Source organism: Lathamus discolor, chromosome 3 (genome assembly GCF_037157495.1).
Source record: "Lathamus discolor isolate bLatDis1 chromosome 3, bLatDis1.hap1, whole genome shotgun sequence".
Classification (NCBI taxonomy): Eukaryota; Metazoa; Chordata; class Aves; order Psittaciformes; family Psittacidae; genus Lathamus; species Lathamus discolor.
This window is the reverse complement of record NC_088886.1, coordinates 21,041,573-21,068,564: the sequence shown is the minus strand read 5'-3', so window position 1 is coordinate 21,068,564 and position 26,992 is coordinate 21,041,573. Positions and strand designations below refer to the sequence as shown.

Below are 26,992 nucleotides of genomic sequence, written 5' to 3'. Positions count from 1 at the left end.
GAGAGAGCTCCCAGGCCCCTGCTGCTTCGCAGGGTGCTGTCCCCCTGCACCCTGTTGCTGGGGATCACTGGGCTTCACTGACCCATTCCTCTAGGGCTCCACAAGGCAGCAGGGACCACGTCGTGACTCCAGGACTTTCTGCTACAGCTGGCCCTGCATCTGCCTTCACAAATTGCAACCCGACCACTCCTACACGGGAAATCTTAGCAGCAGAGAGTGCAAAGACGTGCCAGAGCCCGGGCGAGAGCAACAGCAGAGTCTGGACCACGATCCACTGCCCGATTCCCCCAGCTACGTGTGATTACCCCTCAGGGAACACAGGGAGTGCGCTCCTCCGGCAGCCGCTGCCAAACGCTGGGGAGGTAAACAGGGCGTCAGCGGCCGCGGACAGCGCAGGCACACGGCCCCGCTGCCCCACAGGAGTGCTCGCGGCGCGGCTGCCCACCCCTTCGCCTCTTCTCGCGGGACTGCCCGTGACGCTCCCGCGCATGCGCACGGGAGACGCTGCGCACAGCAGAGTGGCAAGCGCTCGGAGGACGGGAAGGTCGGAAGGCTTCCCCATTGGCTGGGTGTGGCGGGGCGGGGTGCCGCTGCCGGCGCTGATTGGCTGTTCGGCGCACAGGCGCGACTCCGCGGGCGGTGAGGATGGCGGCGCCGGCCCGGCGGAGCGTGGTGTTCGTGACGGGGAACGCCAAAAAGCTGGAGGAGGTGGGGGCGGTTGCCTGGCAACGCTCGGCGGGTGCGGCCGGGGCCGGGGCCGGGGCCGGGGCCGGGGCCTGACGGGCGGGTTTTCCTCCTTTCTCCGCAGGTCACTCAGATCCTTGGGGACTCCTCTCCGTACACGCTGGTGGCGAAGAAGATTGACTGTAAGTTGGCCGCGGGTCCGGTGGGCAGCCGGTGCGGCATGGCCCGGCGGTGTCCTCACCACCGGTGTTTGTGTTCCCAGTGCCGGAGTACCAGGGGGAGCCAGACGAGATCTCCGTGCAGAAGTGCCGCGAAGCCGCCCGGCAGGTCTCTCGTTTTCTCTTTCCCCTTTCCCGTCGGTTCGGGCGGTGGTGAGGGGGCGGGGGAACCCCAGCCCCGGCGGGACAGGAGGCAGCCGGGGGCACTGGGGCACCCGGGATGGCGTGAGGAGAGTAAGGCGTACATCTGGGCCTGGTCTGGCCTCGCTGCGCTCCTGTCAGCCAGCTGTTTCTGGCCTTCAGATGATGGTGATTTCTTGTTGGTAACAGTGTTCTGGCTGTCCTGCTGTTGTTCCTTTGGCCTCCTGTGTCCCTTGAGCAGCAGGAGGATATGACAGTTCCTTCAGGCCAGCTCGAGCAGCAGCAGCATACAGGGTTTTCTGTGAGCTGGAGCTTTTGATGGATCACTTTCCAGAGCTGTCTCTGTGATGGGTGTCTTAAAAGAACCAAGTGAGCGTTGGGACTCAAGGAAAATGCAGGCATTCCTCCAGGACACAGGCTTTCCCTTTCCTGGGAAATTCCTGGCCCCCAGGAAGGCAGGGAATGTTCAGCTCTGCTCTCTTTTTTCCATGTGAGATCTTTAATGCTGTTCTTCAGTCCCTCTGCCCTGCCTCAGGAGAGAGCATGGGTTAGATTCTGTCTGTCTGGTGTGTATTGCCTTTGAGGTAAACAGCTCTAATAACTGGTGAATATTTGTGATATTCCTGTTACTGGGGAAATGTGAGACTAGGATAGCGCAAGAAAATGGGTTTTGAGGTCATGTCTTCTTTTAGGTCTAAAGTTTCCATCTCTTCGGCTTTCACTGTAGGTTCAGGGACCGGTTATAGTAGAGGATACCTGCTTGTGCTTCAATGCCCTGGGGGGGCTTCCAGGACCTTACATGTAAGTAGGAAGGACCTTGCTTCACCTTTTGTGCTCTGGAGTTGAGAGTGCAGGCCGGCAGGGTATGCTTTACAGGGGATTCTCCATGTGCCAGGACCAATAGGGTCAGGGAGGTGATTATTGGTCTGTGTTCTCAGCTTCATCCTGCACCCCAGGGACTGGATTTAATGCCGTGAGCCCTGCTGAAAGTCATGGTGCAGGACAAGAGAAACAGACCTGAACTGTTGGCTCTGGTTTCTGATCTACAGTGCCTGCTCTTGCGGCCAGATTGGGAATATGGCACCATAGCAGGGCTCTGTGTAGTAAAGGCACCATGTATGTCAGCAGGACTCTGGGGTGAGTGGCCTGTAGGTTCTCACAGGGAGTGCTTTAATCCAGCAGATTACAAGATTACTATATTACAGTGTAACCCCACTAACAAAATGCTGCCTTAGCTTCTGGAATTAAGTTCCAGCATGATTAATTCTTCCAAACTATCCCTGCTGAGCTAAGCAGAGACACAAAAACTTTATCTGATGAAGCTGGCACTAGAACTGGGTGTAAGATGTGAACAAGTTCTGTTAAAAAATGTATTTTCACATGTCAGTGCTCATAACTGAGAGCTGGGTTATCTACCTAGACCCCAGTACTGCAGTAAATTAAATACTCCGCTGCTGTTTTCACTGTGTCCCTTTTGGTTTAAGAGCTGAGTCTGTCATCATTGGTAAGTAGTCCAGAAGGAGGTGATTTGACAACACATTTAAGAAGGATTCATAGGACTTTGAAAATGTAGGCAGCAGTGTCTCAAAGATGCCTGTATTGCTGAGGTAATAGCAGCAAAAATGAATTTTCCCTCTGTTCTTCCCCTTCAGAAAATGGTTCCTGGAAAAACTCAAACCAGAAGGTACTGCTTCCCATGTTACTGCTCTGCATGTAACAGTCCTTTTCAAAATGGATCCCTGCCCATGCTGGGTTCTGCTGGGTGTGCTTGCACGTCATGCTGTCTGTTTCACAGCTAGTTCTTTTCCTCTCTGTCCAGCTCTGCCCCTTCGCATTCCTTCCTTCAGCCTGTTCTGTGCTCTTTTTCATGGGATATTTTTCCTCCCAGTAGCTTTGGCATCATTGCTGGATTTCCAGACTCCTGCTTCCACAGCATGGTGGCAGGGTGTGTGGAAACTTCCTGTCTGTCATCAGTGTGACCTGGAAGTACTGCTGCTCCCTTTGGCTTCTGTGCAGGCCTATCTCCACTAGTGTTCACCACCCCTGGTGTGCAGTGACTGCTTTTGATCCTGCAGTTAAGAGTGTGGCTGCAAATCCCATGCTGGCATCATGAGCATGAGTGTTAATCATGCTGATTCAGAGTGGGCTTTAGTCCTCTCTGCTGCTGTTTGCTCATTTGCTTTCACTCACAAATGAATAGCGGGGTCCTGCTCACTCTGTGTTAGATCAGAGGCTCTGACTTCAGTCATAGGAGGTACCCAGCCAAGAGCATCCTTGTGCCTGAGCTTTGTCACCTCCAGTAGTTTTTCCTCTCTTGTGAACGTAGAATACTCCCTCAATCCGTCTCTAGGTGGGTATGTTCTGCTCCGAGGGAGAGGCTGTAACTCGGGATCCTTTGTGTCGCTCAGGCCTGTACAAGCTGCTGGCTGGGTTTGAAGACAAATCTGCCTACGCTCTCTGTACCTTTGCGTTCAGCACTGGAAACCCAGAGGAGCCAGTGAAGCTGTTCAAAGGCCAGACTCATGTAGGTGGTGTGCCTGGGGGAGGGAACATGCTGAGGGAGGGAACATGCTGAGGGAGGAGGGCTGCAAATTCTCTTGGCAGCATTGTCTCTGTTGACAATTTTAGTGGCCCCTGGGTCACCAAACGCCCTCAGAGCTTCTCCATGGGAGAAGCTGGGAACAGGCTGATGGAGAGGGCAGGTGGTGGGTGTGGAATGCTGCAGCCCTTTCACCCAGCTGTATGCACTGAATTCTGTTATAAGTCTCTTCAGCTCCCTCATCTCCCTCTGGCAGGGTTGTATTTGAGTGCAGATGTTAGTTCTGTTAATTGGGGGGTAAAGGTGCTGTCAACACAGGGCACTGCAATGGGGTGCTTAGTTTGGGGCTGCTAATTTTGCTCACATCCTGGGAAGAAGACAGCACCAATGCAGTGAGCCTGTGGTGGCCACAGTGTGAACTGTATCTACATGTAGCTCTTTAGTCTGTGTTTGAAATGCGACTGCAAAACTGCAGAACCATGGGTCACAGGGCTCTTTTACTTTCTTGTGGTAGGGGCTGATAGTGGAGCCCAGAGGCCCTCGAGATTTTGGCTGGGATCCCTGCTTTCAACCAGATGGCTACAACCAGACGTGAGTGGTGTTCCACCTACAGCGATTTATCACAGAATAGTTAGGGTTGGAAAGGACCTTAAGATCATCAAGATCCAAACCCCTGCCGTGGGCAGGGACATCTCACACTAAACCATGTCACCCAAGGCTCTGTCCAACCTGGCCTTGAACACCGCCAGGAATGGAGCATTCGCAGCTTCCTCGGGCAACCCATTCCAGTGCCTCACCACCCTTACAGTAAAGAACTTCCTTCTTATATCCAATCTAAACGGTCAAGGCTGTGTGTCAGGAGGAACATGCTTCTGAAGAAAGGTGGCAGGGGGAAAATGTCCTCCTGGATCTGAACGTGGCAGGTTATAGGGATCTCCTGGATCCAGACTGTGATTGTCTGCTTTGCCAGCCTGTGACTACAGGCCTCAGCCAAGCAGGGTCACCTGCAGTGAGCATAGGGGGACGGGTGAGGACAGGACAATGATGGGCCCTGCTGTAGAATCTCTGCTGCTGAAATTTGTGGTTTCTTTCCTCTCCAGCTACGCCGAACTGCCCAAGGCAGTGAAGAACTCCATCTCGCACCGTTACAGAGCGCTGAGTGAGCTCTCCGCCTTCTTTCATCAGAGCAACTCGACAGAGCCCCACTCAGGCCCCAGCTAGCCTCCATAGCTGCCCCGTGGCTCTCCATGTCACACGCAGCCCTGGGGGAGCTCCGTTTCTCTGTGGGCTGTTATTAAAGCTGCTCGTTTTGGAGCCACCGGTACCTTTTTCCCTGCCCGGTTTTGTTGCTTCAGCAGAGCTGCAGACCCCGGCGCGTGGGGGCTGCACGCTTGCGTCTCAGGGGAGGCTGGCGGGGGCTGCTGTGCCTGGGGCGCCCCGCTCCTGCCGGCATTCCCTGCCGCCCTTTCTGCCGGGTGGAGCAGGGGAGGCCGGGGCGGCGCGGAGGTACGAGCCCGAGGCTGGCCGCGCCGGGCGCACGGGAGGCGAGGCCGGGCTGGTCTCACTTCCGGGGGAGGGCGGGGCGGGGCACGGCACACGCAGCCAATCGTCCGCTGTGTCCAATGAGCGCTCTGCGCACGCCGATGGCGTCACGCGCGGCGCGGCGGGCGAGGGGCCATGTGCGCCGGGAGGGGCTGCGGTGCCGGCGCTGGCTCTGAGGCAGGCCGGCCATGGAGCTGCTGCCCCGCAGCCCCGGGGAGTTCGGCTCTGCCCGGTACTGGGATCGGTTCTTCCAGCAGCGTGGGCAGCGCCCGTTCGAGTGGTACGGGGCCTTCCCCGAGCTCTGCCCCGTCCTGCACAAGTATGTCCGGCCACGCGATAAGGTGAGCCCTGTCCGGTACCTAGCGCGGTGTCCCCGGGCCGAGCCTTCACCCTACCGGACCACTCCTGCGCGGCGAGTTCTGCGCCGCCGTGACCCAGCTTAAACTTCCTGGCCTGGGGATCTCAGGGCTTAAAACACCCAGATCGTCCCCAGCCGAAACAGGTCCGTCGCTTCTGTGCTTGTGTGACTTTTCTGTATGGAAATCGCAGAATTGTTAGGGTTGGAAACGTTATCTTAGGGCCACAGAGAACGGGTTTGCAGGTGTGGTTCTCACAGAGGGCTCGGAGGCGTGGCTGATACTTGCTAGTAAAATGCTTTGGGGCACATTTCCAGGGTGTTTTCACCATCACGCTGCTCTTGTGCTGCTCCCCAGGTTCTGGTGGTGGGCTGCGGGAACTCTGAGCTGAGTGAGCAGATGTACGATGTGGGGATGTGCGAGGACATCGTGAACATCGACATCAACAATGCAGTGATCCATCAGATGCAAGAGCGGAGCAAGAGCAAGAGGCCAAAGATGAGCTATCTGCTGATGGATGTGCTTCAGTTGAACTTCCCTGATGCTCACTTTCATGTGGTCCTGGACAAAGGCACACTGGATGCTATCCTCACTGATGAAGAGGAGGCCACTCTAGATAAGGTGGATAAGATGTTTGGTGAGATCAGCCGGGTCTTGCAGGTAGGAGGGCGCTACCTCTGTGTTTCCTTGGCTCAAGCCCATGTGCTGAAGAAAGCAGTGGAATACTTCTCCCAGGAAGGCTGGGTCGTGCGTGTCCATCAGGTGGCTGACAGTGGGACCAAGCAGCAGTTTGTCCTACCAGTCTTCATCTGTGTCATGACGAAGTTCAGGAAGATCACTGGCTCGGCACCACAGATCCTGGAGATCTGCCCTGAGGAGCAGGACAAGCCAATGCGGATGGAGAGTGTGGAGCAGCTGGTGGCAGCAGTGAAAGACAGGCAGCATTATGCCCTGCTCTGCAGCCAGCTGAGCAAAACACCTTGCGAGGAGCAGGTTTCCTTGGATCTGTGTGACAGAGAGAGCAGGAGGCCTCGCTACACGCTGCATGTGGTTGACAGCTCCTCAGTGAAACCTTCCCGGGACAATTCCTTCGCCATCTTCATCAGTGAGTACAGCTTGTCCTGTCTGCAATGAGATAGTGCTCTGACCAGGAGGTGCAAAATGGCCAGTGATCCTGGCCCTCCTGAAATTGGGGCTGGAGAAGGAAATAACATGCCTGTACAGGGTTCGGTTGACGTTTAGTCCTGGCTTCATGGTGGGTCATGTGTTTGCCTGGTAGCGCAGGCAGAGATCTGGCATAGACCTTGCTGGCTGAGTAGACACCCATCTGGCAGTAGAGGGATGCTGCCTGTCCTGCCTCCAAGGTGGTGATTTCTGCCTTGATCCAGTTGACCGCCACCATAGCACATCACTGCATAAATCCACAGCACAGCAGACACAGACAAAAAAGCCTCTTTGGTCTGTGTGGGCATTCTGACGTGCCAGGTCCAGCCTGCGCAGGGGTGTGCTTTGCTTCTGTGCTTGCGTCTCCTGGAGGCACGTCAGGTTCTGCCATCAGCACTCTCCTCCTGATGCACCTGCAAAGCTGGGGTTAGCACAGCCTAGAGACAGGTCATGAGGCTGTTGGACACCCCCTTCTTACTAGACATAGCTTTTTCAGCCTCCTGTGTGAACCTGCCCAAAATGGGGGAGGTCCCTGTTCTCTTAAAGGCTGCAGAGCACAGCTCTAGGCATGCAGCATTACCTCTTCATGATGTCTTGTCATTCGCTGTGGCTCCTCTCTCAGAAGCTGGGGTGGTCACTACGGGACTGGCACAGGCTGATGGCAGCCCCTTCTGCAGTCCCACAGGGCAGAGAAACGGAGTGGCTCTTTGGGACAGAGGAAGGGCGGAGGCAGCTGGCCACCAGCGCGGGCTTTGGGCGCCTGGTCACAGTGGCCCTGCACAGGGAACAGCACTACGAGGGCATGGCCAGCATCCAGTCGGAGCTGTCAGGAAAGGTGATGGAACTGGCCCCGCCGGGCCTCCCTGCCCGGCAGCAGGTGAGTCTCACTGCTCTGGCACCCCTCACTTTGTTCCCCAAAACTGGGGACAGGTTGGCACTTTGCCAGCAGCAACTCCCTCTTTTTCCAAGGGAGACCAAGCTGCAGTACATGAGCTGGCTGCCTTGGTGGGGAGGAGACTGCCCAGGTGCAGCTCTTCTCAGTTTTCCCTCCAGCTGGCTGCCTTTGCTTGTAGGCAGGGTTTGAGGTGCCTGCACAGAAGGATTCAGTGTGAACTCCTTGCTCTCAAAAAACCAGCATCCCAAGAAAACCAGGCATCCTGAAACACCTGGCGCCTTCTTAATCCTGGCATTAACTTCTCCTATCCCTTCTGTCTCCTCCTTCCTGCCCCAACTCCTCAAGCCTGAGCTCTTGCAAGAAGTCTTGGAGTGTTTGCTCTCTGTACCCCAGTGTGTGTGTAGAGGAGGATAGCTTGTGTCCCCAGCTTCCCTACAGCTGCCTACAGTAATTCCCACTGCTACTACACTGTATCTGCTTTGTCCTTGCTATTTAGGACAGCAGCAATGCCAGGGTCTATTCCTGTAGCCATTCCTTCCTCACACTAGTCCCTTGGTCTTCCTTCAGGTGCCCTTTTTGTCTGTGGGAGGGGACATTGGGGTGCGGACAGTGCGGCACTGTGACACCAGCCCCCTGAGTGGGGAGTATGTTGTGGAGGATGTGAAGGGGGATGGCACTTGCTACTTCCGTCGCCTCATCTTCCTTCGCAATAGGAACGTGGTCCAGTCGGAGGCTCGGCTCCTGGCCCACACCCCTCTCCCAGGTACATGGGGCAAGTAGGAAGGGGTAGGGGCCAAGGGTGACTTTTTGGGGTGGCAGAGAGTGAGATTGATACAGGAGGAAGATAAAAGTCCCTCTGAGACCTGTCTGCCGTGTCCTGAAGCAGCCTGGGGAGCTCTTCTACACTCCGCTGCTTGCCTTGTGGGTGGGACAGGGGTTGGGGGTGGCTACCCCTGTTTCCCACCATGCCTGACAAACTGATGCCTCCTGTCATTCAGGCCAGAAGAAACGGAGGAAGGACAAGAAGAAGCCCAGTCTTGCTGAGGCACCTGGAGCCATTGACAAGAGCTACCTGTGCTGCGAGCACCACAAAGCCATGGTTGCAGGGCTCTGCCTGCTGGGGGGCCCTGAACCCCTTTCAGGTGACAAGGCCATGCCGGGGGCAGGCACCCATGTGTCCTCATGCCCCAGATGCTTGGGGAAAGGCTTTCCTGGCCAAAGTGACCCATGCACCCTTCCCACAGGGGTGTTGGGGGTGGGCGTGTGGGAGGATCTGTGGGAACATTTTCATCCTGGTGGCTCACTGTACACTGTCCATTAGCAGGAGCCCTGCTGGCAGTGCTGGTGGTCGGGCTCGGAGGGGGCAGCCTGCCCCTCTTCATCCATGACTACTTCTCGCAGGCCCGTGTGGCCGTGGTGGAGATTGACCCCTCCATGCTGGAGGTGGCCACACGTTGGTTCGGCTTCTCCCAGGGTGAACGGATGCGGGTGCACGTCTCTGATGGCCTGGACTATGTGGCCAAGCTAGCAGCTGAAGGTACTGTATCATGGAGCGTCCCACACACCCCATCAAGCCTTTTGGGTGACCTTCTGGGGACTGGAGCTATTTTCACCCTCTGCTTCCCCATCCCTGCCTATCTCCTGCCATGTGTCATGAGCTCCAGCCTTGCCAGGTCTCTGCAGTTCACAGGCCTGTCCTTGCCAACATGTGCAGGGGACTTAGATTTGCTGCCTCTCCCAGTGTTGAGGGCTGCTGCCTTTGGATTTCATTTGGAAACTCCAAGGGAGAGAAGTTGCCATAACATGGCAGAAGGACAGTCTTGACCACCCCATTCATTGCCTTCCCTATGTGCACAGCTTATCTCTATCCCATGGGCTAACAAGTCTCTGCACTCCCTCCTGCAGCCTCGGCCCAGTACGATGCCATCATGTTTGATGTGGACAGCAAAGACCTCACAGTGGGAATGAGCTGCCCGCCCCCAGCCTTTGTGGAAAAGCACTTTCTGCATAAAGTTAAAGCCATCCTCAAGCCAGAAGGTAAGAGGGGAGATCTGGCCATATCTCTGCAGCCAGGCTGCCCCGTCCTGTGTGAAGTTTGAATAATGGGACTGTGCCACCATTTCTCATCCTGGAGAACCGTGGCTGCATCCAGGATTGCTGTGTGGCATCCCCCGCTGCTGGCAGCTCATGGATCTGGGTATTTCAGTGGGTGTTGTGACAGCAGGGAGCAGGGTGGTGCTGCTGGGTCAGGCAGGCTGAGACATCCTGTGGGGCCAGGAAAGGTTGGGGGAAGGCAGATGGTGCAGGCGGTACCTGGGAACAGATCCTGTGGCCACCCACAACCAGTGTGGCAGCAAGAACATGGAGCTGAGCCAAGGGCACTGCGGGAATGGCAGTACTCTTTGTGCTGCCATGGGGGAGATGTCTGCAGCAGACTGGCACCAATTCAGCTGCATTCCCACAGGGAGGTGGGGAACAGGGCAGTTTACACAGGCTGGTCTGAACTCCAGTCCTCTCATCCTGCTGCAGGAGTCTTCGTGCTCAACTTGGTATGCCGCGACGCCCAGCTGAAGGAGTCAGTGCTGGCCACCCTCAGGGAGGTCTTCCCGCTGCTCTACGTGCGGCGCATTGAAGGGGAGGTCAATGAGATCCTGTTCTGCCAGCTCAACCCTGAGAGCCAGCTGGACGCCACAGAGCTGGGGGCACGTGCCCAGGTGCTGGAGGGGGCTCTGCAGCAGCCTGGGCGCCCCTGGGACAGGTCGTATGTGCTGGCAGACATGCTGCAGGCTGTCAAGATCCTCTGAGAGGGGCCATGATGCCACTTGAACGGGAGAGTCCTCACATGGGTGCTGTGGCCCCGTAGCAGAGGGGTGCCTATGCCTGGGACTGCTGCCCCCAGTGGGCTGGTGCTGGGCTAGGTCTATCTGAAGGATGTTACTGGCACGGGGAGGCACTCCCTCGGAAGGGATCCAGGACCATGGAAGGCTGTGCTGCCCAAGGGGCAGTGTTGGGGTGGTGGGGAGAGGAAGGTACTGCAGGACTGTGGGTTTGGGTCTGTCCCTATTGTTTTCCCATTGTGGGGAAAAAATGTCCCTCTGACTGTTCCCTTCCCCTCCAGCACAGCTCCTTCCCTCCGATGCTGCCTTGCCTCATCCCCAGCATCCCTGGTCACTGGTGTTTTGTTCAGAGCCCTCAGCCCTGCTCTAAGCCTGGTTGGTAATGTGTGTGGGTGCACTGGGAGTGGTGAAAATAAAAGTGCTCAGGGCTGCTTCAAGGCCCTCAGTGCTTTACTAGGCTTATTTCTGGAGTGTCCAGCACCCCTGAAAAGGTACAGTCACCTCCACTACTCAAGGGCACATACTGGGGGCAGCCAGCTGCCCATTGTACCGCACTGCCCATTCACCACTTTTTCCCCAAACTGGACCCTGCTATGTGCCTGCCCCTCCTCTGTGTCTCCACCCATTGCTACTGTGAACTGTAACCACTTAAGTTTCCAACCCTTTTTCATGCCCCTGGGCCAGCAGGGACTCAGCCCTGTGTTTGGGCCCCTGGGCACACCAAACTGCTTGCCCAGCTGGCAGAGGTCAGCCTTCTCACAGGATTAAAAGGCTGTGCATTGCTGTCCCCTGTCCTGGTTTCAGCATCCCGTTTCTGCCCAGGTAGCTTATTTTATTCTTCCCCAGAGTTTCAAAGCCTGCTCTTTCACTGTGATGTTTTAGCTTAACAGCTGAGACATGCATCCTGGCTGGTTACAGAGCAGCTGCCCTGCTGGCTCTCCCACATTCATCAGAAGCTATTTGGGAGGGGGACTCTTCTTTCTTCCTTGCAACAGCAGGTACCAAAATGAGTCGGATGTGTTACCAAAGTGGCCTGGCTTGTAGATGTCAAGGTAACAACCTTCTCAGGCAGCATGAAGCTTTGACACTGACCCAGTACCCTCATCCCATATTTTCTTGTGCCTTTGGCATCCTGAGCAAGAGCATCTTTCAGACAGCTGCTTCCCAAAGCAAACCCTTTCCAGCCACCTTTCGACATCCCACGGTGGTAACAACATACCAGAAACAGCTCAGGGAGGGAGGGATCTGACCTAGCTGTTGCCACAAAGGCAACAGCAGCCTCATCTCAGCATCACCGCCAGAACCATGTCGCCAGCTTTGCAGGTCCTGCACCATGTCCCACTGGGATGTTTGAGCTGCACACTCATCAGTTTCTTCCTCAACCACAAACAGCACTCCTCCACCTGTGGGAAATCCTGGGTTTGGAAAACCAAATGAGAGGGTGCATGAGAACCAAAGGTTTGCAGTTCCCCAAGGCACTCCAAGGGCTCTCACCCCCTGAACTGGTGGGGATTAAGGCCACCATGAAAATGCACGAGGTGTGGTTGGTTGTGCCCAGGAGACACTGTCAGCCACACTGACAATGAGCACATCCCTCTGATCCGCAACTGTGGTGGCTATATTTTGTTTTGCCACCAGATTCTGCTTTGGAAACTTCTCTGTTCAGATCATTTCTCCAATGTTACCTGCCTTCACACAGGGGGACAAATTGGTTCCCTACTTCTCCCTGGGCTGGCCCACTTCTACACAGTTGGTTTTTTAAGTAAGTACTTTTGATGGTTCCCAGGCTCTGGAGAGCAGGGCTGGCCTGCTCCCTGCCTCAGATAAAGGATGGCAGAGTGGGCACATGCCCTCTGTATGTTGCTTCACTCCTCTTGCTGTAGTATGTTCAGAGCAGCATGTGGGTGCTGGTCAATGGGAGAGACAAGGCTGGAGCTTGAGTTGGGTGGAAGTCTGGTTGTCCCCAAGCAGTTACTTCCTAAAGCTCATGTGCAATAAGCACTTTTCTGAGAGATACCTGTTATCTATACAGCTTAGCAATGGCCCACTAAAATTTCTCAACTGGATCAGAAGTGTTGCATTTAGTCTATTTTAAACTTAGTTTTCAATTCTCAACATAATTCTTACGGGTTTGTGTATGTGCCCTTTATTTTACCGAAACCATCTCCTTTCCTCCCCAGGAACTCACACAAAGGCTGTGTTCATCCCTCTCTTGTCCCATCCTGCCTTTCTGTTGTGCTTCCTAATTGCTGCATAAGGCCACATCCTGGTGAGAAAACAAAAGCCATCTGTTTGAAACAACGAAAGGATGAAATCTCAGTTCACTGCAGCTGTCCTTGCAGCTACTGACAGCCCTACAAGTTTGGTCTGGAAATACATTTCAGCTGGAAAATTAGAAATTCATGAGTGCTGCAAATATATGAAATCCTTCTCTGCAGGTAGAATGGTCCAAGGCTGGAATAATTGATGTATAGTAAATATTTCTCTCTTGGCAGCCCAAACATGCAGCTAGTGTATATGTTTGGCAACTGTGTCTCTGTTGAGTGTTTTGGCAGTATACTCATGTTTACATCCCTCACTCCTCACTTCCTTCCTTTGCAGCGGAGGCATGCTGTAAGTGGTGGGATAGAAACAAGCTCTGCTGTCACTTAGCAACCTCCACTGGCTTTGAGATGTAGACTTTTTTCCTTCCTGGATTTCCCAGCACAAAAAGAGATGGTCACACACCTCATCGCATGGCTAAGGCTTGAAGCTGCAGCCAGCTAAGGGTGCTTTTGTCCGGTCCAGCCTGAATCTCTCTTGGAGCATCGCATCCGTGTCCTGCTGCTGCTCCAGTGGGCAAGGCACTGGGAGTTAATGGGTCAGCCCTGGGTTTTGCCATCTTGGGTGTAGGGATGCAGCTGGTTGTGCTCAGCCACGAAGGCTCTTTAGCCCAGGGTGACTGTGGCCAGGCAGCTGGCAAGGTAGACTATGAGGCAGGCAGTAGTGGAGTGCTACACATATAGTCTATATGGTATAAGTCCTCAGCTGTCACAGCCCAGATCCCAGCTCTTCAGAAGGACTGGAAGTGGCTGCTCTCTCAGAAGATGGTGGATGTGGATGGGGACATATTGGCACCAGCTAAAAATATTTCAAGCAGTTGGGAGAGATTCTGCAGTTATAAAAGGGGCAGGGACTGAGCACTGAGGCTCATCCCCTCCGGCTGGGAAGAACTCTTCTGGGGTGAGCCTGGCCAGGGATGCTGCTGCTGCCTGGTCATGGCAGGATCATAGCACAGCAAGGGCTGCGACAGCCACATCCCAGAGGCTGGAAGTGCCTGGGAAATGTTTTGTGCATGAAATGTTCCCTCGGGGAAGTACTTGGCTTGCCTGTCTTTGTGACCAAGGAAGCAGGCATGCTGCCAGGCTGCAGCAAGGGAGTACAGCTCTCTCCTGTGGTACCCAGAGCTGCAGGGAAACACCTCTGCAGGCTGCAATGCAGCACGGTGGCTGTTTTCTACCCTGCAACTAGATGCACCCAACTAAAAGATGCAGCTGGAGGTCACAGGGCAGGGGACAGGCCACCATGCCAGATAGGATAGGGATGGGGGTGTCACAGTCCTGTGATCTGAGTGTCAGAACTGCCACAGGCTGCAAGGGAGAGGCAGAAGGAGCCTCCTCTTTACAGGGGGAAATGCTGCAGCCACTCTGGCTTGCTTTTTCTGGCTTTGTGTCTTTTGCAGCTTCAAGGTCTGACCTCTCCTCCTAGTATACAGGCATAATGCAGACTGGGACCTTCATGCCAGCACTACAGAGCCAGGTGCTGCTGAGACCCTGGGAGCTCCCCTGTGCATGGGGCTCCTTGCCCACATCTCCTCATGCTTTGTGCCCATCAGTCTGCCTGAACAGCTCTGCAAGACTCTGGGTCTGTATCTGAAGCAAGAAGGAGGTGAGGAAAGTCCCTGGAGAGAAGATTATGCATGAAGGAGCCTGCCTCTTTTAAATACTTCCTGGGGGGAGGATGCAGCCTCATTGGTGCTCTGCTTCCCTGGGGTCCTGCCTGCTCTTGTGGCGGGGGAGCATGCCTGGCTCTTCACTGCAGGTGTCTGCAGAGCTCCACTCTGGTAGTTTATATATAACCTATTTTTCATGAAATGAATTGTACTGGTGTGTGTTTATAAAGCAGCCTGGGGATCTGATCCAAATGTCCTCAGTTTTAACATCACACTGCCTGGTTAGGAGCAAGTGTCTGTGGGTAAAAGTCTGTGGCTCAGATGCTACAGCTGCACCCTGAAGCCAGACTGCCATATATTTTTCTGGAAATCAGGGAAGGACAAACTTGCTGTTTGTAGGCTTGATCTGAATTGCACTGGAGGCTTTAGCAGGGCTAGGGGTCTTTGGCAAGCTGTGCAGGAGCTGGTGACATATAGAAGTGAACAGACTACACTGATGGAGGCAGTGGTGCTCGTGGGGCTGGCCTGCCACCCTGGGGAGCAGGGCACCCTTCCCTCCTTGCTGGGGAGATGTGGTTGGTGAAGGTTGTTTCTCCTTGCCAAGCCTGGCATGTGGCAAAAGGAAATGATAAATATCATGGGGCAAAACTGAGTGCAGGGTAAAAACAGAGCATGTTTAGGTGCTAACCAGTGAGCAATGCAGCTCTATGTTCCTGGGAATTGTACCTGGTGCTCCACAGGAAAAGAGTTTATTTGCATGGCCCTCTGATGCTGGTTTGGGTTGTTTTTTCCAGGGTTATTCAGGTTATTGCAAGAAGCTTTGCAATTGTCTCTGCTAGTACAATCCCTTTTAATTTATTCACTCTGAATCTCAGCAAATTCGGAAAGCCAGGCTGGGCTCTGCATGGGGTTTGGATCAAGCTGTCTGGAGAAGACAGAAAAATCAGAGACCTGAGGGTTCACTCAGGTGCCCTTCCTCTTTTCTTCACTGCTGTCTTGAAATTGTTGGAAAAATGAGAACCCTCTTGATAACATGGGCATGCATAATGAAAATGTTTGTGCTTTTTCTATACTTGGCTGCTTGTGGCTTTTTTTCTGGGGGGTGGTTTTTGTAAGTGGTGGAGTTGTAGGGCAAGTGTGGTCTCTAAGCAGCTTTAACTCAGCTTCCACAGACAAAGACGTTTAGTTTGGAAACTTCCCAGACTTGGGGGAGTAACTCAAACTTTTCCTAATCATAGATATTTATAGATGTTTTAAATATTCTTTTTTCTTAATTACTGAGGCAAAGAAAGGTGTAATTTAAAGACCTAATGGACAGGACAGTTACTGGGGTTATCAATTTGCAGGTGTGCATAGCGTTGCTCCCGAGGCATTGTGCCTTTTTTAATCTTCATTTGTCTCTTGTGGAGAAGCAATGCTATTGCTAGCTGCTCTTCTACTGATCTTAATTATCTCACTGCAGCATAAAGTGCTCCACTGGTCACAGGGGGGTGGATTTGGCCAGAGCATAATACTGTTCTTCCCAGCTTCCAGCCTCTGTAGAAACCCATGAACTGGAGGAAGGCCAGGCAGCTAGTGTAGTGCCTCCTGGCATAGCCTGCTCGCTTAGGAGTGTGGAAAAAATAATCATGCGGCTAATTGGCATAATAATGTCAATAAGCCCCAGGCCTTCTCTAGGTAGAGATCATTGTGAGGCTTTTCCCAGAGGCTGTGGTGCTGGGGAGTCGATCTAACCTCAGTGGCAAAGTGACTGCCACTCTGTGAAGCTCTCTGCGTTATGCCGATTAGAAACTTTTCATCCAGAGCTAAATGAAACTGTTCATTTGTTTCCAGGGTTAGAAGTCATTCAGTTGTGAGGAGTAGCTTTTTACACTTATTGGGAGCTCTGGCCAAGAAGTTTTGATAATCCTCCCGATCGTCAGTATATGTCAGACTGCGGGATGTTTGTACTTCCCTTTTGTTTTGCTTTACATGCTGAGCAAGGCTGGTGTCTGGTTTAATACAGAGGGTAACTTTTATCACTGCAGGACTCTAAAGCCTCTGTTTTGGATATTTTTCTGTTGTGTCTGCTGCCAGTAATCACAGACAAATCTAGTCTCTGTTGTTCCCCTGTGCTTTTAGCCCAGCCTCAGTATGCATTTTTAATTGAACCCACCTCAGTGATGTGGCTCAGATCCTCTAATCGCTTTCCAGCCTGTTCCTGAACTATCCACCTGCTACTAGCCCTGCTGGACCTGGCTTCTCAGGCCTGCCCTGGCATGATGCTGGTGAGCATGTGTCTGACCTTGGCCACGCTCCTGCCCATGGATTAACATTGGTGCTGCTTGCCAGGGTCCCCCGTGTGCTGTGGGTATGGATCATGGTTCCCCTGCTTCCGTTCCCACCGTGGGTGGGAGCCGAGAAGAATTCAGCCGTTGGGACTGCTCCAAAATATCCTGCTCAGCAGATTGGGAAGTGCTGAAGCCAGCTGTCTGCCGGGGCCCATGCTGGCGGGTGGGACCCAGCTCCTCTGTGAGCTCCTGGTTTGGCCCTGTTCCTAGTTTGATGCCAAACTCGTACAGGAAGAGCACAAGCAAACCTCCACTGGGGTGCTGGCGGATGGCACAGCCGGGCATGGCCCTGTGCCCGCTGTAGGGTGACTGGCTAGGGTCGAGGCTTTGGGGGAGAGGAGCAGCGTGGCGGTCTCTGGTCGGTAGGCGGACCTGGGTGGACAGTGGTCCTTGCGCCCAAGGGTCCCAGCACCGAGGCCAGCTGTGCGGGGAGGAGCGCACGCAGCCGCCCGAGCGGACAGCGGCTGACCGGCGGCTCCAGGCGGCCGGGGTGACCCCGGGGATGCGCCCTGGATGTTGCTGGCCTCTGCCGGTGACCGGTGGGAGGAGACTGCCGCTGCGGGGCAGCAGCAAACGGCACCCCATCACAGCCGGTCCGGCTGCCAGCCGCACCGACCAGCTCCGGCCGGGGGCGTGGCCCTCCCGCGGAGGCCCCGCCCCCCGCCTCGCTGATGGCACGCATGCGCAGTGAGCCGCCCGTTACCTGTCAGCGGCGGAGAGGCGGCGCGGCGGGATGGAGGGGCTTATCCCGCTTGTGAACCGGCTGCAGGACGCCTTCGCGGCGCTGGGCCAGAGCTGCCTGTTGGACCTGCCGCAGATCGCGGTGGTGGGCGGGCAGAGCGCCGGCAAGAGCTCCGTGCTGGAGAACTGCGTCTCCAGGTGAGGCGGCGGGCGCGAGACGCCCCCTCAGCGGCGCCCTCTCCCCCCGCCCGGCAGCGCGCGCCGTTCCTAACGGCTGTCGTGTCCGTCCTTCCAACGGTCGCAGAGCCGCGAGCCCGTGGCGGCCGTTGGAGCCTGGCTGCGAACGGGGATGGACGCGGCGGGGGGGTCGTGGCTCCGTGCCGGACGGGAGTGTTCGGTACGGCCCTCCGGTGCCGCGGGCGGGGGGGGGGGTGGTGAGGCGGGTCCTGGCGCGGCGCGGGGAAGCCGGAGCGCGTCCGTGTGCCCGGTGCTGGGCTTAACCGCTGTCTGGGGAAAAAAAAGTGTTTAAAGCCCTAAATCCTGATTCCGGTGGGTGTTCTGGGTCAGGTCGGCTAATGGTTTTCATAGCGCTGCTTACAATTTGTGCCGTCCTAACGCGGATATGGGTATTGGCATCTCTTCTAACAATCTCTGAAAGAAACAAGGGGAAGCCTGATGATTCAGGTGGTCCCTTCAGCGGTCAGACTGCGTCTCTGAAGAGCTCCTGACATGAACATGAACTTCACGTGCTGCTTCATAAAGTTCCTGCTGCGTTTGCAGCAAAGAGCGTGCAGGCTCTCAGAGGGAAGTGGTGTTTTCAGAGCGTAGCTGAAGTCGTTAGTCTGCATATAGGATCAAAAGTGCTGTTGTATGTCAGTGACTGGGGAACTTCTGTGCACGGAGATCTTCACTGAAGGTAATGTTAAATGCTGTGTCTCCCCACAACCTAGCCATGTGTCAGACCATAACTCTTGATATACAGTATAATAATACTATGCAGTTGTTCTTCATCTCCACTTCAGAATTTACTCTTGCTGTGTTAAATGTGAGTTCTTACACTTCTTTCTGCTGAAAGACTGATATTGACAGTACTGCCGGTCTCTGAAGTTTAGAAATCACAAGTGAGACTCTCAGAAATCACTAGTGGCCATTGAATTATTACGGTGTTTTTTTAAGCAGGTCTTTTAAAAGTATTACTGCAGCCTTTTGGCTTATTGATCTATGTCCACGAAGCTGTGCAAACCATGTGTGCTGAGGAGGAAAGGCATCTTCATCTTTCTTGTCAATAAGGGTATTTTGGTCCCTGTGGCAAACCCTTGTCTGGGGTGACATCCAACAGCAGGCACTGTGGGTTGATGTCTTTCTCTAGATCCAGCTGTTCTGTAGTGCTCCCAGATGCTTATTATTGCTCCCCTGCGAGAGGGATCTGCTCCATCTGATCTGCAGGTGGAGAGGATCACTCCTGTCTCTGCTGTCTGGATGTGCCTAGCTTGATTGAAAGGTGGAAATGAACAGTTTATACCAATCCAGCCCATTTGGACAAGAAGCTTGAACCAGCTGCATGAGTGAGATGTGGACATTTCTAGGAAGAATTATGAAGAAAAGCAAAGGGCAGTGACTTTTTTCACCCATGCAGCCTGTGAACACTCCAAGAGAGTCTTTTCAGAGAAGAGCTTACAGACTACTGTGAAGCACCAGGGTGTCTCTTGTCACATAGGATCTGGAATTTGGATTCTTTCAAACCCATCTGAGTTTGCCTTATTGTTTCATGCAGTAACTTCTTGAGATACAGATAGATACTACAGATCTGTAGTACCTCCCTACTTGCAAGCTTGGAGCCTGTTGCAAATGTGACATTAGAATGCATTACTTCAAACCTATTTAATGATATTTCAGCAACTATGTTTTACTTACGCCTTTTCTCCAGACTGAGTGAGTATGTGTGGTCAGCAGATGTATACTTGCTAAGCTGCGAGAACCCTCTGAGCCAGATTAATAAATATCCCTGAGGTCTGAAGATCATTTTGTTTGTCAGAGTAGCAGACAAAATTATCTATGGCTCTTTTTAGTAAGCAATAGCATGTGCCTGTTTTCATGGGATAATGAAGCTGTTCTCTGCAAACGCAAAGTTTATTGCATTTTTATCTGTCTTAATATTGCTTATAGAGGTAGCATGTGTTATAGGGATGTTATGCTCATTTCTTTTTGGTAGTGATGCATTGTATGATGCGTTATTAACCGCAGGGTGAACACTAGCTAATAGTAACACAGCTTTGAAACTCACATCAAAATAGTCCTACCATTGCACTGGTTTGAGTGCTAATTCCGATGGCTTTTTGTTTTGGGATTTCAGTTCTGTGGTTTGGGTTTTTTGGGGGTGTTTCTTCTCCCACTTTTCCCCAGTTTACAGAGAGAGACATTCAGGATCTCCTGTCTTCAGGAACAGCTGTAATAGGTAAGAGAAAGGTGTGCTATCCTCCATGTGGAGGGCAGGGTATTCCTACAAAGGTGATGATGGCTGATAACCCGAGTATTTGTTAGTGGAGCTCTAGTGGGGTTAGTAAAGTTCTTCGTAGCTCTGGGATACAATTGTTATTCTCTGCTGCTTGTAGCTACTAAACCATTGTGCCTGTTTCAGTCCTTCATGGGGACTTTGGTTGCGGAAGCATGACTTCTTTCTGCTTGGACACAGGAAACCTATTTTCTAGCTTGCAGGTGGTATTGGAATTGCAGCTTATTTATGGATCCTAACTGCTCGGGAAACATGTTAGTATATATTGTGTTACCCACCATCTAATGAACGCATTAGAAAGGTCGTGAAGGATATGGCCTGGCAGATGGTTCTGGAAGTGGGATTCAAGTCCTGTTGTTTTTAAAGCTGCTGAATGACACACATCCGTAACTGCCACTAGGGTAGTACCAAGCCTTAAGCCTTTTTTAGGTGCACATGGCATCCTTAATTACTAACAACAGTCAGTGGATATGTTTGGATTAGATTGCATGTTTGATACACATTAATGCTGGTGTTGCATGAGAATGAATTCTCCATGTTTGCCTGCTGTGGGAATAGTGGCACCCAGAGCAGTTTGTGTCATTCTAGGTTGGCTTGGAACAGGGCTGGAGTGGGGCAGTGTCAAATTTCCCAATGTAGCCATTATTGGTACTATTTGGATTAGTATCTGCTAAGGCATTCGGAGAGTTCGCTCTTCACTTATTGCTTCTCTGTATGTAAGGAGACCTCTTCGTTTGGTAGTCAAGGACTGTATTTGAAGGGTTTCCTCTGAAGTTTCTTTTTATATTTAGGTGGAAACAGAGATTCCAAAGAGCACCCGAGGACAATAGTGATTTCCATTTATGGGTCAGACCTTCATGTGTTCGTAACTAGAGCTCATGGCACTTATTTAAGGAAATGGTATTGTCTGGAGAGCAAATGTTCTTGCTTGCTGCTCTTTGTAATAGAAGTACATGTGCCCTTAAAACACTGAGCCGGTGTTTGAAGCAAAGGAGCTAGTGCAATCTTCTGTTAGAAGCTGGTGGGAGGGAGATTCAAAAGCGCAAAGGGGAGTCAAACATCTAATCCAACAGATTGCCAGTGGGAGATGGGCACTTTGCCTGGGCTTACGTTTTTTGCGACAGATGAGTACATGACCATGACCTTAGATTTTGTTTGTACTTATTAAACATCTTGCTTTTGATGATAACAGGGTTACTTAAAGAAAAGGAATGGCAGGAAGCAACCCCTGGAAACTGTATTTGGAGAGAAAGCATTTCCTATTATTTCATACATCCAAATGGGCTTTTAAGATAACTAAAGGCACAGATGGCAGGCTACCTTGTCAGGGCCTCTTCTCTACATTTGAATCAGAACCCTATTTTATTCTTACAAATAATGAGAAATTAATAACTAGATTTCAATGCTGAAAGCTCTTTACTTCATTCCCTGCTTAATATAAACTGCATGTGGCCAAATAATTGTTTTATAGGAGACATGAACTCTTGATTGTGAGCCTGTCAGTCACAATCAAACAAGCGCTTTCATTTTAAGAGCCTGAGGTCTGGTTTTGTAATACAGCTTTGCAGTTTTTTGATCTGAGGCACTTTTGATAATTTTACGGTTGCTGCATGTTGTACAGCTATTTATTATGACATATGTAGTTTTTCCCCCCAAATTATGATTCTTTGTGTACTCAGCTCATTTTTTTTTTTTTCTCGAGATGGCAGTTGTGAAAAGACTGCGTTGAATCATTAGGAAAAGAGAAAGGACTTTAAATCTGGCTGCTGAGGCAGAGAATTTCTCCAAAGAAAGTAGACACATAGATTGTGTGCTTCCTGGGGGAGGTAAAGTTAAAATTGTTGTGGATATTTTATTCCTTTAGTTACTAGTTACTGACAGAAAAACTTCTTTACAGAGAATTCTCTTTTGTGAAACAGGCATGAAAAAGCTAAGTAGTCAGAGACACAAAATAAAATGTGGTGCTATCTATACTTTTAATCTTAAGGATCTTCTGGAAATGAGAATCAGCCGCTCCTTTTCCTGACTAATTAAGCCTTTGTACAGCTGTATTGAGTGTATTAGTGTAGTTATCAAAATACTCTGCACTGAAAGCAAGAATTGTTTCTGGGTATTCCATTAAACAGAAACAGCAGCATGTGAGACAGTGGCTCATTAAGGTTTTTTCCCCAAATACCTTTTTACATTTGGAAGTTGAAGAACAAACCTGGCCATTTTGATGGGGTACAGTTTTTTTGTATCCTGGCCTAGTTTTTTTTTTTCTGTAAATGTAACTCCATTGTGGATTTTAAGTTGTTTTTTCTAAACATTTTTATTGCTTTAATGAACTCAAGCTTAGTGTTTGAAGTCTGAGACCTAGACTTCAGAAAAGCCTCAAAACTCTGCCAAGAGAAGCCTGCAAAAAACCCCAGTCTGGTCTCGAGTGCCTTCTGAGAAATCAATGATACAAATTCAGTGGCAGTTATTACTGGAAGTTCAATCCATCAGGGTACTAACGGTGCCTGCACACCTCTGATCACTTTAAAAAAGTGAATAGTCACCTAGTGAGAGATCTGTCCTTTTTTTTTTATTCAGATCATATGTATCCACTTAACTTTATCTCAGCTTTCCTGATTCTTAATATAAAGACACTTCAGCTTGTCTGACTCTAAACTCTTGTATAACGTTATGTATCCTGATACTGGCTGCCTTCAGGAAGGAACCCACTCTTGTGATTTTGTAGTATTGAAATAACAAATAACAAGGACCTTTGCTGTCTTGCAGTTTCTTGATGGACATTGATTGTGCAAATGTTTCAAGCTTACGTTATTTTTCTTTGTAGAGGAAATAGAAAACAAGGCTTTCCAGTTTAGATAAATATGATTGTTTGGACATTCACCTGTGAACATAGGGAGTGATGCTGCTATGGATTGCAGCAGAGAAATAGAAGTATAAGCATTTCCAACCCTAACCATTCTATGATTCTATGATTCTATGATTGTTCTCTTCTTTGTACTGAGTTGCTGTATGACCTCAAACTGCGATTTAAACATTGCCTGCATCTGTATCCACATGTATATACCTAGAGTCTGTACTGTTAACTGTGTATAGGATTTACATTTTAATTCCTTTATTTTCAAGTTGCTCCTATTTCTAAAGGAAGACTTTAGCATATAATCTTAAAATTTGCTGGTTTTAGGTTGTGCCTTTAACAGCTTATTCATTGAGGGGGATCGTGTTTGTGGTTTGCTATCCCTCAGTTGATCAGTGAGCAAAGTGATATTTTTTAAGTATTCATGGGCTTCTTAAACAGTGTCTGCTTAAATGCAAGCACGGAGGGGCAGAAGCCATTTTTATCTTTTTTTTTTCTTTTTTTTTATTTTTTAAAAAAGTGCATTTTCTAGTAAACAGAAGCCTATAAACTCAACTTATATGCTGTGCTTCTGTGTAATGGGTTACTGGGAATCCTTCTAATGCTGTGTGCCTGCAGTGTAAAGCCTGTAGTACTGTAAATATGCTGAGAACAGGAAATTAGTATTATTTAACTGTGACCTTGCATTTTTTTTCTTCAGCAAGTTGCACTGAGATGAGCAAGGCAGCATTATTGAACTAGAGAGGAGCAAAATCACATTTAACTGCACCCTGGGCTTTGATGTACTGCCAAGTACTGTTGTCTGTGATAGCCTCTGGGATGCAAAGGATACCATAGGTATACATAAGAGAGGATTTCAACTGAAGTGTCTAGCGATAATGTCAGCTTTTATAATTTGTATGTAGAAGTCAAGCTTTTAATTCAGTACCTAGCATGATATTTCTGCATCCTAGTTCCTGTGCAAAATCACCAAGGTATCATTCTTCAGATATGCAGGAGACTTACTATTTGCTGTAATACAGCTAGGCTTCCACCCTTGTAGATGGTATGATCAAAGCTAGATTATCCTTATGTGTTTGGTATTTTGCTTACTATGTACAGTGCAGATGCCCAAAAAATATACACATATATTAAGAGGTGCTTAGCTGTGGAGGATGCTCTAAAATGATCTGTGTGACTCACCTGCAGAGAATAGGCAGGGCTTTGGGTGGCAAGCACGACAACAACTCTAAGACTAGCCTCTGCTGCACAGCAGCAGATAAAATGGGCTGTGTTCCAGATCGATCCAGCAGCCAAGCTGGAAGCTGCTGAAGAAATTTTAGCATAATCCATCAGAGGCAGTGTTGTGCACTTGTGTGCTCACCTGTTGTTTTGTTCAGGTTCTAAACAAATATTGACAGAAGATCCCCAATGTCTGTCAGATCTGGGAAATAGGCTGGAAAGAGTGAGGAGTCTCTACTGAGACCTCCAGCATTATGACTTTGTTAGTGTTCCTATGTTAGCAACATGAAACTTTTTTTTTTTTTTTGGTCAGACTTTTAGTATAAAAGTTTCTCATGGTAATAATTCAGTTTCTGGTGAACAGGGAGATGGGAGATCATGGCTGATATTAAATTTAAGTATTTAGCTAAGCAGATTTTATGTTGTCATGGACAGTGTATTTGCACATACTACAGGCTCAAAGCAGGATAAATGGGCAGGTAAAGAAGAATAAAATGTCTACAGAAGTGAAGTTGTTCGAGAGACTTGGACAACTTGTTTTGGAAACATCCACCTTCCATGTGTAGTTGCCTTTCTGTCTATAAATTGAGGCTGCCTTTAACTACAGTTCCAATCGTGTATACATTCTGAGGGGAGTAGAATACTTGAATCCAGTTACATTTCAGCTGTGCAAAATAATCTGGAACACCTTGTATTGTACTAAGAAAGGTAACCATACAGTTATACACCTTGTCCACCACATGAGAGATAAATATATTTTCACAGTGCTTCTGAAAAGGCGAAACTTTTTGGACTTGATTAGGATGTGGCATAGCTGATTGTATGCTATTATCACTGTTTAAAAAGTCTGCATTGATAGATCTGAGTTCAAAACAGTGTGATTTGGGAAGAAGGGCAGGAGCTTATATTTTCTAGGTTTTGGTGACTGCACTAAAATTTGTGATATGTAATAGTTTTGTCATGACAGAGTATCCAGAGGTGAATTACTAGCTGAAATGCAAGTAACTATATAGTAGCTGAGTTCATGTAGCCGTGCTATGTCTGCAGTGTTTGGGTCATGTTTTCTTTCTGATCCTTGCAATCAGATTCTTTTTTTTTTTTTTTTTTTTCCTTCCTGTTTGTATCGGATTATATTATAAAGGAAAACATTTTACTCAAATATTTTCTGAATGAACATTTTTAATAGTATTTGGCAGCTGTGATTGAAAAAACCCAAACCAACATCTATTTAGAACATTGTCAACAATTTAAAGTGAGTAAAGAATTTTTGTTCATTTCTTGTATTGAGATAAAAAATCTTGCTGCATTAGTATTCATCCTGAGGATGGATGGGCTTTCATGCACCAACATCCTATGCAAATAAGTCCTTTCCTAAGAGCAAATATATCTGATTAGGGAGAATACAGTTGTCTGCAAAGTCTGCTTCAGTCTTTTCAATACAAAAATTCTGAGAATTGTTGGGTGGGTTTTTCTTGTGTGTTGTGGTTTCTCCCCCACCTTCCCTGTTTGGAATTGATGGAGAGCACTGCTGAGCAGGAAATAGCAGAAGCTTTCGTGAAATCTTAAAAGAGAAAGAGGAAAAAGGGCATTTTCACAAATGGAATTAGGATGATGCAGCAAAGTTTTGGATGCCTGCCAGGGAAGACAGATGCCTCCTGCGTACAGTGGCTTGCCGACGAGACTGCACATTGGCAGCTTCCCGATATGTTAATATAGCAAACCTACAGCCTGAGCATAATCACTGCAAACAGAGCACTGTTCATCTTGCCACTTCTGTGTTTTTTGCCTGGCAAGTTTTCATAGCTGTGTATGGCAAGTTTTCAGTCCTATAAACATTAATTCTTGAGACTTTAAAGCTTTCTATCATGTAAAATCTGTGGGTTTTAGTACTAGGAAGTACATTTTCTTTCCTTGCTTCAGTGAATGGGCTTGCCTTTTTCTTTGCAGAAATGCAATGTGAACTGCTGTCAAAATATGATTTTGATTGCTAATAATAGTCTATGCCTTCTCAGACTTTGTTCAAATGTCCCCTACTTTGGGGAGCCTGTTGACAGTCATGTTTAATGCAAGACTTCACCACTAGGACTAGAGTAATTCCTGGCCTCAATTTTTCTCATAGACCTATAATGTTTACTTAAATTGAGGAGATGGACTAATTTCTGGCTGCTTGTTGAGCATAAATGCTGTGGCTACTTAGAGAAAGCATCTTCCAGATACAAGAGAAGTATGACAGTGATTTCTAAACCTGCTCTGTCTCCAGGCTTCTGCATGAAGATGGAGGTGCCCAGCTAGTGTGACTGAAATCCTTTGCCATCTTATTTGGAGTTTAAGGGCTTTTCAAAAATATATTATTTCTCATCTTTAGAGTCAATGCTTACCATATTCCTGTGGCTAGATTTGTTTGGGTGGATTTTTTTGTACTATTCCCCTCTGGATTTTTCTATAATTGATCTTGGCTCCATAAAGGAATGAAGGAAGTGAGATCCAAGGAGACATTTTAGGTTGCTAGGTTATAGTGCTGTATATGAGTTTCAAGATTTGAAAATCTTTATTCCACTTGTGTGCTTACCTGAAAGTGATGGATAATTGGGGTGCTAGTTCTTTGGCTGTAGAATTCCAGTTGTTCAGCAGTGGTGATGAAGGATGCCACTGGTTTGAAAAATGGCTTTTCAAAGATGCCGAGTTTATCCACCCTGTTTGAAAAAACAAAAATAGTAAATGGCCGTATCATGTCTGGATACTCAGTTTCTCACCCCTAAAGACATACCCCAACTGCATGGGCTGCAATGTGTAATTACTACTGCTGGGCACTGGACTGCATCTTGATTCAGCAGGTTAATTAAAATCATATCTCAGTTGAAGGAAGATTTTCCTTGAAAGAATGGATAATGAAAATTGAGACCAAACTTTATCAGAGAATTTGAACTACTACAGTGTCATGATAAGGATGCCAGCATCTTTGCTGTGTGGTTTACAAAAAGCCCTGGGAAAACTGGTATTAAGCTTTAGGAGCTAATATATCCATTTATCACTAAAAATCCACAACCTCCTAATGTATTTAGCTTGCCTAATAGGCCTAATTAAGATAGG

At 49.8% G+C, this 26,992-nt stretch overlaps 3 protein-coding genes across 9 annotated transcripts in view; all 3 read left to right on the top strand.

Moving 5' to 3' along the window:
* The first annotated feature begins 548 nt into the window (after positions 1–548).
* On the top strand, positions 549–4,906 carry ITPA (inosine triphosphatase). 2 transcript variants are annotated; one of them, XM_065673975.1, is made up of 8 exons: positions 573–708; positions 809–866; positions 947–1,011; positions 1,771–1,844; positions 2,696–2,727; positions 3,452–3,567; positions 4,097–4,173; positions 4,683–4,906. In XM_065673975.1, exons 1-8 carry the CDS (start codon positions 646–648, stop codon positions 4,801–4,803), a joined length of 606 nt encoding a protein of 201 aa, XP_065530047.1. In that variant the 5' UTR covers positions 573–645; the 3' UTR covers positions 4,804–4,906. The 2 variants fall into 2 exon arrangements, with proteins under 2 accessions (XP_065530048.1, XP_065530047.1); XM_065673976.1 differs by lacking the exon at positions 4,097–4,173 and having other exon boundaries at positions 549–708.
* A 325-nt stretch (positions 4,907–5,231) lies between these two features.
* METTL13 (methyltransferase 13, eEF1A N-terminus and K55) lies at positions 5,232–10,838 on the top strand. Of its 3 annotated transcripts, none has more exons than XM_065673958.1 (8): positions 5,232–5,465; positions 5,838–6,585; positions 7,322–7,521; positions 8,107–8,302; positions 8,538–8,681; positions 8,864–9,076; positions 9,445–9,576; positions 10,069–10,838. In XM_065673958.1, the coding sequence occupies exons 1-8, from the start codon at positions 5,313–5,315 to the stop codon at positions 10,341–10,343; spliced, it is 2,061 nt and encodes a 686-aa protein (XP_065530030.1). In that variant the 5' UTR covers positions 5,232–5,312; the 3' UTR covers positions 10,344–10,838. The 3 variants fall into 3 exon arrangements, with proteins under 3 accessions (XP_065530030.1, XP_065530029.1, XP_065530031.1); XM_065673957.1 differs by having other exon boundaries at positions 8,861–9,076; XM_065673959.1 differs by lacking the exon at positions 5,232–5,465 and adding an exon at positions 5,486–5,626 and having other exon boundaries at positions 8,861–9,076.
* A 6,516-nt stretch (positions 10,839–17,354) lies between these two features.
* The window catches only part of DNM3 (dynamin 3), a 187,710-nt gene continuing 178,072 nt past the window's right edge, over positions 17,355–26,992 (top strand). For all 4 annotated transcript variants that reach the window (XM_065673955.1, XM_065673956.1, XM_065673954.1 and 1 more), the window contains exon 1: positions 17,355–17,516. In XM_065673955.1, coding sequence (XP_065530027.1) covers positions 17,371–17,516 — 146 coding nt within the window. In that variant the 5' untranslated portion in view covers positions 17,355–17,370. The remainder of the gene's footprint in view (positions 17,517–26,992) is intronic.